General features: G+C 46.2%; 1 protein-coding gene across 1 annotated transcript; it reads right to left on the bottom strand.

The window, feature by feature from the left end:
* Positions 1 to 2,489: 2,489 nt before the first annotated feature.
* Positions 2,490 to 7,636, bottom strand: LOC119945396 (histamine H4 receptor-like). Its single transcript, XM_038766445.1, has 3 exons — positions 7,384 to 7,636; positions 4,331 to 4,497; positions 2,490 to 3,448 (listed from the first exon to the last, which is right to left on the bottom strand). The coding sequence occupies exons 1-3, from the start codon at positions 7,634 to 7,636 to the stop codon at positions 2,663 to 2,665; spliced, it is 1,206 nt and encodes a 401-aa protein (XP_038622373.1). The 3' UTR covers positions 2,490 to 2,662.
* Between the last annotated feature and the right edge of the window lie 578 nt (positions 7,637 to 8,214).

The following is an 8,214-nucleotide window of genomic DNA, read 5'->3' as shown; positions in this document are numbered from 1 at the left end:
AGGTCAGGGCTTTGAATCCCGGCTCCACCACATGTCTGCTGTGTGACCTTGGGCAAGTCACTTAACTTCTCTGAGCCTCAGTTCCCTCGTCTGTAAAATGGGGATTGGCTGTGAGCCCCACCTGGGACATCTTAATCACCTTGTATCCTCCCCAGCGCTTAGAACAGTGCTTTGCACATGGTAAGTGCTTAACAAATGCCATCATCATCATCATAACTGTTCTAAGCCCTGGGGAGGTTACAAGGTGATCAATTCTTAATCCCCATTTTCCAGATGAGGTAACTGAGGCCCAGAGAAGTTAAGTGACTTGCCCAAAGTCACACAGCTGACAATTGGCAGAGCCGGGATTTGAACCCATGACCTCTGACTCCAAAGTCCGGGCTCTTTCACACTGAGCCATGCTGCTTCTCTACGGTATGAGATCGACGAAGAGATAGATGAGTGAGTGAGTTGAGTTCAGTAGACAGGGCGGTGTTGAGAGCATCAGTTGGTCATCAAGGGAAGGTAGTTTGGGTACGGAGGCTAAAATAGGGCATGATGACTTGAGAAAATGGGATAGGGTCAAAAGAACGGAGGTCTCCATGGGGGAATAATGCAGATTTGTGGGGAGGAGGTTGTGTGGGAGAGGAGGCACGTGAGGAGGTCGTGGTCAGAGGGATTTCAGAATTGGTTGAGGGTAGAGGGGCTAGGAATGATGAGATGGAGTCGTGTGTCCATCTTGGTGAGTGGCTGAGGTGGGGAGGAGCAGGAGGTCAGGGGAGTTGAGGAGTGATGGAAAGCAGGCAGTGGAAGGGTGGTCAAGAACATCTATATGGATATAGAGATATAGAGAAGCAGCGTGGCTCAGTGGAAAGAGCCTGGGCTTTGAAGTCAGAGGTCATGGGTTCAAATCCCGGCTCTGCCAATTGTCAACTGGGTGACTTTGGGCAAGTCACTTCACTTCTCTGGGCCTCAGTTCCCTCATCTGGAAAGTGGGGGTTAAGACTGTGAGCCCCCCGTGGGACACCCTGATAACCTTATATCTACCCTAGCGCTTACAACAGTCTCCCCCTTCTAGACTGTGAGCCTGTTGTTGGGTAGGGACCGTCTCTATATGTTGACAACTTGTACTTCCCTAGTGCTTAGTACAGTGCTTTGCACACAATAAGTGCTCAATAAATACGATTGAATGAACAGTGCTTTGCTTATAGTAAGCACTTAACAAATGCCATCATTATTCAGTGCTTAGAACAGTGCTTTGCACATAGTAAGCGCTTAACAAATGCCATTATCATTATTACTATTGTCTGCTATGTGACCTTGGACAGGCCCCTTCACTTCTCAGTGCCTCAATTACCTCATCTGTAAAACTGTGAGACCCACACGGGACAAGCTGATTACCTTGTATCTACCCCAGCGCTTAGACAGTTTAAGTGCTTACAAATACCATTATTATTATTATTATTATACTGAAGTCCCCAAGGATCCATGCAGGGATGGAGAAAGAGAGAAGAAACGTGAGAAAGCGGTCAAAATGGTTGGAGGCGGGACCTGGGCGGGGGTGGTAGATGACCGCTACTACAATCTGGAGTGAGTGGTTAGAGGCGGACGAAGGGCTTTGAAGGAAGGAAGAGAAAGAGAGAGATGGAGGGGGTGGACTGGTGTGAAAGTGGCTCTGGGGTAGGAGAAGGAAGCCGACACCTACTCCTGGTCTGGGGGATTGGTTGAAGATGAGAGCAGCAGGGGAGACCGTGTCCTCTGGGGAGAACCAGATGGCGAGGAGGAGGAGTGATTGGGTCAGGAACAGGTCAATAATGAAGGGAAGCTTCGTCATGATGGAGCAGGAATTCCACAGGCCACACTTGGTTGAGGCTGCAGGGGGAATTCGGGGTGGGGTGGGGTTGGATGGGAGTGGGTTGACGGGGTGGCCGGCGCAGGGAGAGGGGGCTGAGCAGTGGCGCTGGGATAGGATGACAGGGATGGGGAACGGGGTGCGGTGGAGGACGGAGAGAGGAAGGGGTGGTGGGAGGTGAGGACTGGGATGGGCTGACTGGAAGAGGGGGTTTGGAGGGATCGCGGTGGAGTCAGTGTGGTTTAATCTTTGTAGGCAATGTACCCAACAGCCGTAACTACTTAATCGGGAGATACCCAGAGGAGATGGTTGAACGATATGCAAGTCTTTGGGTCTTTGAGAGTGAGGAGGCCAGTGTTTAGGTGAAAACGGGCTGGGTCGATGTGAAGGCAAGCAGCAATACCTGACTTCTTTCCAACTTCAACTGTGAACCCCGTGAGGGACCGAATCTAAAAATGGCCTGATTAACTTGTATCTATCCCAGAGCTTAGAACAATGTTTGTTGCTTAGTAAGTGCTCAACAAATACCATTAAAAAAAAGAACTGATGGGTGACAAAGATGAATTGGCATCTTTCTTTTCAAACGCGTTAGCAGAAATGATGTCTATTTCAACAAAAAGCGTCAATCTTTCATTTCCTAAAGAATTATTCAGCGCTGTAATTTGAAAAGTCTCTGCATACAGTAAGCGCTCAACAAATACGACTGAATGAATGAAAAGTCATTATATCTCCTTGCAATGGATAGAGCTGGGCTGGAGAGTTGAGAAGCGATCCGGTACTCCGAAGTGAATTGAGTTTGCCAGGGTGAGATTAAACTTCCCTCCGTTCAATCTATCTGGGAGTGACAGAGTTGACCACCCGTCTGTAGGACAGGACTTTCAGAAAAGCTTTCCGAAACTTCTTGTGGCAAAGTGGGTACAGGAAAGGATTAAGAGAAGAATTTACCCACTGGAGCCAAAACACGAAATCGTACCATGGGTCAAACTCAAGCTTCCTGCTGGCCGCACGGATGATGGTGAACAGGGAATAGGGAGCCCAGCAGATGGCAAAAGCCACCAATATAACGGCCAGGGACCGGGCCGTCTTCCTGTCCCTGAGCAGTTTAAAATGGGATCTGGTGTCACACCGGGAAGGGGCCAGAGAAAGGGCTCCGAAAGAAGGGGAATGGGTTTCCGAGGAGTGACGAAGGCCCTCCTCTTGGCCCTCGGAGTCCAGATGAGGAGTCTGCGTCCGCTGCCCCAACGCGAGCGGGATTGACCTCAAAAAGTGAGCGAGCCTCGCCGGCCCCCCGAGGCAGGTGGGGGAGGAGGCGGGGAGAGGGCCGGGGTCTTCGGCCGCGCTCCTCTGGCTTCTCTTGCGGATGCTCCGGTAGATCTGCGTGTTGAAGTAAGCCACGGAGAGGGTTGGGACCGCAAAGTCCAAGATGGAAACACACATGAGGAAGTGCCAGTTGGAGTGGAATTGGGCTCTGCAGGTCCCATTCACAACCGGGCCGACCTCTACGACGTAGTCCCAGAACATAATGGCAGGGCCGTGCACGGCGAACGCTAAGATCCACACTGCGGCCAACTGGACCACGGCTCTGGCGGTTGCACCTTGGTGGTTCCAGTAAGACACCTGAAGAGGGAAATTCATCATCATCATCATCAATTGTATTTATTGAGTGCTTACTGTGTGCAGAGCACTGTACTAAGCACTTGGGAAGTACAAGTTGGCAACACATAGAGACAGTCCCTACTCAACAGTGGGCTCACAGTCTAAAAGGGGGAGACAGAGAACGAAACGAAACATACTAACAAAATAAAATAAATAAAATAGATATGTACAAGTAAAATAAATAAATAGAGTAACAAATATGTACAAACACATATACACATATATATACATATATATACATATAAAATATATACATATTCACAGGCGTCAAAGCAGTGTTGCCTAGTGGATAGGGCACGGGGCCGGGAATCAGAAGGACCTGGGTTCTAATCCTGGATCCTCCACTTGTCAGCTGTGTGACTTTAGGCATGTCCCTTAACTTCTCTGTGCCTCAGTTCCCTCATCTGTAAAATGGGGATGAAGACTGTGAGCCCTATGTGGGGCAACCTGATTACCTTGTGTGTGTGTGTATATATATATAAATATTATATATATAATGTTTTATGTTTATATATAAACATGTTTTAACATGTTTATGTTATATAAACATATAAAATGTTATATATACAGTGTATGTATATACATTTATATATATAATGCATTTATATAATGTATATTATATATATAATGGCATTTGTTAAGTGCTTACTGCGTGCAAAGCACTGTCCTAAGCGCTGATATCTACCCCAGCTTAACAAGTGCTTAGCAAGGACCACACTGATTATTAACAAATACCACCCCCATAATCCTGCTTTCAGTCACTTGGAATTCGTTGAGCCAAGAGGATTTCTGTGGGTTTGAAGTCCCGGGCAGGAAAAGTGAGCGTTCACAAGTTCCACTTACAGCATTATAGACTGACTGGTAGCGATCGTAGCTGATGAGGACAATGTTAAAGGCTGAAGCCGTGCAACTGAGGTAGTCGATAACCAGCCAGAATTTACAGAGCTCTCTTCCGAACGACCATGTTTTCCTCAGGGTGTACGGGATATACAAAGGGATGCAGATGGCACCTATGGAAAGTAAAAAAGGAACGACAGTTTCAAATCAGGCTAAAATTATTCTAACAAGAATACAAATGATTCTAAAAACAATAAGGTTACACAATAAATTGATCATCTAATGAAACAACTCACCTCATTAAATAAATGATATGTTGTCGTAATATAATAAAACTTAAATCTTTAGACTGTAAGCTCGTCGTGGGTAGGGAGTATGTCTACCAACTCTTTTGTACTCTACCAAGTGCTTTTTTTATGGTATTTTTTAAGCACTTAGTATGTGCCAGGCACTGTACTAAGCACTGGGATTGATACAAGCTAATCAGCTTGGACGCAGTCTATGGGCTCACACGGGGCTCCCAATCTACTCCCCATTTTACGGTTGAGGCAACTGAGGCACAGAGAAGTAGGGTGATTTGCTGGATGTCACCCAGCAGACAAGTGACAGAGCTGGATTTAGAACTCAGGTCCTTCTGATTTCCAGGCCCGGGCTCTATCCACTGGACCAATCAATCAATCAATCGTATTTATTGAGCGCTTACTGTGTGCAGAGCACTGTACTAAGTACTTGGGAAGTACAAGTTGGCAACATATAGAGGCAGCCCCTACCAACAGTGGGCTCACAGTCTAAAAGGGGGAGACAGAGAACAAAACCAAAACATACTAACAAAAAAAACAACAAAATGCTTCGATAATGGAAGTGTTGAATGCAGATAATGAAGAGTGGGCAAGCACAAGCGCTTAGTACACTGCTCTGTATGCAGTAAGCACTCAATAAATATCACTGATCGATTGATTAAATTGAATTCTGCAACATACTGTACTTTTGAAACTTTTTTACAATAACATGCATCGGTAACACACTGATACCCGAACCAAGCCTAGCAACTTTTCACCTGGAGAAAAATGACTGCATTTCACTCCCTCCTTTTCCTAACTTTCCCCGTGTATTTGTAACTGTGTTGTCACTTGAGGCAGTTTTCACGGGGCTATGGAATCATGTGGAGTCATAGTCTTCTTATGAGAACTTCCACAGGGCATCCTAAACTTGTCAAGAAGTTTGTTCTCCGTGGTTTTCCTTATCTGGACAGAGCTCCTTATTTTAAAAATAAATTGGAGAATGAATTTACCCAGCTAACCTACCCTTTTTTCCACACTTTTCTTCTAAGCCAGCAACATCGTCTCCTGGCTCGGGGAGAGTGATGGTGTTGTCAACTAAGTTGGGAAAGTTGGCAGGGTGTGGGTTTAATCGATCGATCAACCCATCATTCAATCCATCAATCGTATTTACCGTGTGCAGAGTACTGTTCTAAGCAGTTGGGAGAGTACAATAGAGCAAGCAATGTAACAGATACATTTCATTCATTCATTTAATCGTATTTATTAAGCGCTTACGGTGTGCAGAGCATTGTACTAAGCGCTTGGAAGTACAGTTGGCAACATCTAGAGACGGTCCCTACCCAACAACGGGCTCGTAGTCTAGAAGGGGGAGTGGGAATTTCCTGCCCACAGTGAGTTTACAGTCGAGAGGGTTTAAGGGAAAAGATGGGGAGTTTGGTTCTTGACATAAAGAGCAGCGTGGCCTAGTGGGAAAAGCAGGGGCACGGGAATCAGAGGACCCGGGTTCTAATCCCGGATCCACCGCTTGTCTGCTGTGTGACCTTGGGCAACTAAACTAACTTCTCTGTGCCTTAATTTCCTCATCTGTAAAATGGGGATTCAATCCCTTCTCTCCCTCCCCTTTAGACTGTGGGACAAAGACTGTATCCGACCTGATAATCTTGAATCTACCGCAGCACTTAGAGGAGGAGTGCGTGACATATAGCAAGTGCTTAACAAATCATCATCATCATCACCATCAATCGTATTTGTTGAGCGCTTACTGTGTGCAGAGCACTGTACTAAGCGCTTGGGAAGTACAAGTTGGTAACATATAGAGACAGTCCCTACCCAGCAGTGGGCTCACAGTCTAAAAGGGGGAGACAGAGAAGCAGAGTTGCCTAGTAGATAGATCAAGGACCTGACAGTTAAAAAGACCTCGGTTCTGCTCCCTGCTCCTCCACTTATCTGTGTGACTTTGGGCAAGTCACTTCACTTCTCTGTGCCACAGTTCCTTCATCTGTAAAATGAGGGTTAAATACAATTGAATGACTGAATGAATGAGTGTACATTAGTAGATATGACCCTTGCCCTAATAATAATAATGGCATTTATTAAGCGTTTACTATGTGCAAAGCACTGTTCTAAGCACTGGGGAGGTTACAAGGTGATCAGGTTGTCCCACCGGGGGCTCACGGTCTTCATCCCCATTTTCCAGATGAGGTAACTGAGGCCCAGAGAAGTGAAGTGACTTGCCCAAAGTCACCCAGCTGACAAGTGGCGGGGCCGGGATTTGAACCCATGACCTCTGACTCCAAAGCCTGTGCTCTTTCCGCTGCTTCTCCGCGCTGCCCTCTCCTTCCTACTTGAACTGTGAGCTCCATGTGGGACCTGATGATCTTGTATCTACCTCAGCGCTTAGTACAGTACTTGGCACATAGTAAGCACTTAACGAGTTATGATTATTAAAATCCTCTCTCCAGTTCTCCCCAGATCCAGAATCTCATCCCCACCCTAGTTCGGTCTTGTAATTCAACAAGTCTTTATACTCTTTGGGCATAAAATAAGGAAGTACTGATTGAAAGTAAGCTCTGCTACTTACCTGCTCTGAGACCATTAACTTCACTGTGCCTCCGTTTCCTCATTTGTAAAAGCGGGATAAAACACCGCAGGGGATGGGAACTGTGCCCAGACTGATTATATTGTATCTACCTCTGCTCTTTGCACAATGCTAGGCAGGCACTTAACACCACCACAATTAGCAGTAAGGTTTTCCCCACATAACGAAATGTTACTTACCCACAAGGAAGTCAGAAATTGCCAGACTAAGAAAGAGATAATTACTCCGATGCCGAAGATTTTTATCCACAGCAAAAGCAATGACTACTAAAGCGTTCCCCAGCACCGTAATGAGGGCTAATAGGACGGTAATCACTAGAAGCGCCGAAGTTCTCGTGGAAAACTTCAAACTCAGACCTGCCGAAGGCGAATTGAAATTCCGGTGAAAAGTTGGCATTTCTTCCTGAAAGACGCTGGCGTTGTCGACGGACATCCTGCTGTTCCCTCTGCAGATCAGATGAGGCAGAAAGTGTGAGGTAAATTAATCCAGGATCCCCACCGTAATTTCTGAGAGTTGGTTAAAAAGGCAAAGATCCCTTTGGACTAAGAGAGCACACTGTCAAGGGGCTAGTCCGCTTCAGTCTCTTATTCGCTCAGCCTTCTTGATTCTTGAAAAGACGAACCTGTGAGAAACTTCCCTTTAACAGAGCAGTGGAATTACTAGTAAACAGGACGTGAAATTTCACTTTGATATTTTTAAATGCAACATCCACGCCCTCACTGATGTAGCCTCGTGTCCAGTCGTTTTGTTGCACTTCTGGACATTGGTAAAGCTCGGTAAAGTTCTACCCATTAGCCTTTTTAAAGAAAGGCAGGCCATTTTTTGGTGGGAACTCACCGGAATGGATTGCCAAAACCTGTTTGCTTGTTTCTAGACTGTAAGCCTGGTGTGGGCAGGGATTGTCTCTTTTTATTGCTGAATTGTACTTTCCAAGAACTTAGTACAGTGCTCTGCCCACAGTAAGAGCTCAATAAATACCAGCGATTGATTGACAGGGAAAACCTCTACCC

This window comes from Tachyglossus aculeatus, chromosome 25 (genome assembly GCF_015852505.1).
Source record: "Tachyglossus aculeatus isolate mTacAcu1 chromosome 25, mTacAcu1.pri, whole genome shotgun sequence".
NCBI classification, from domain to species: Eukaryota; Metazoa; Chordata; class Mammalia; order Monotremata; family Tachyglossidae; genus Tachyglossus; species Tachyglossus aculeatus.
The sequence above is the reverse complement of the archived record's forward strand: the minus strand, read 5'-3'. Positions and strand labels throughout refer to the sequence as shown.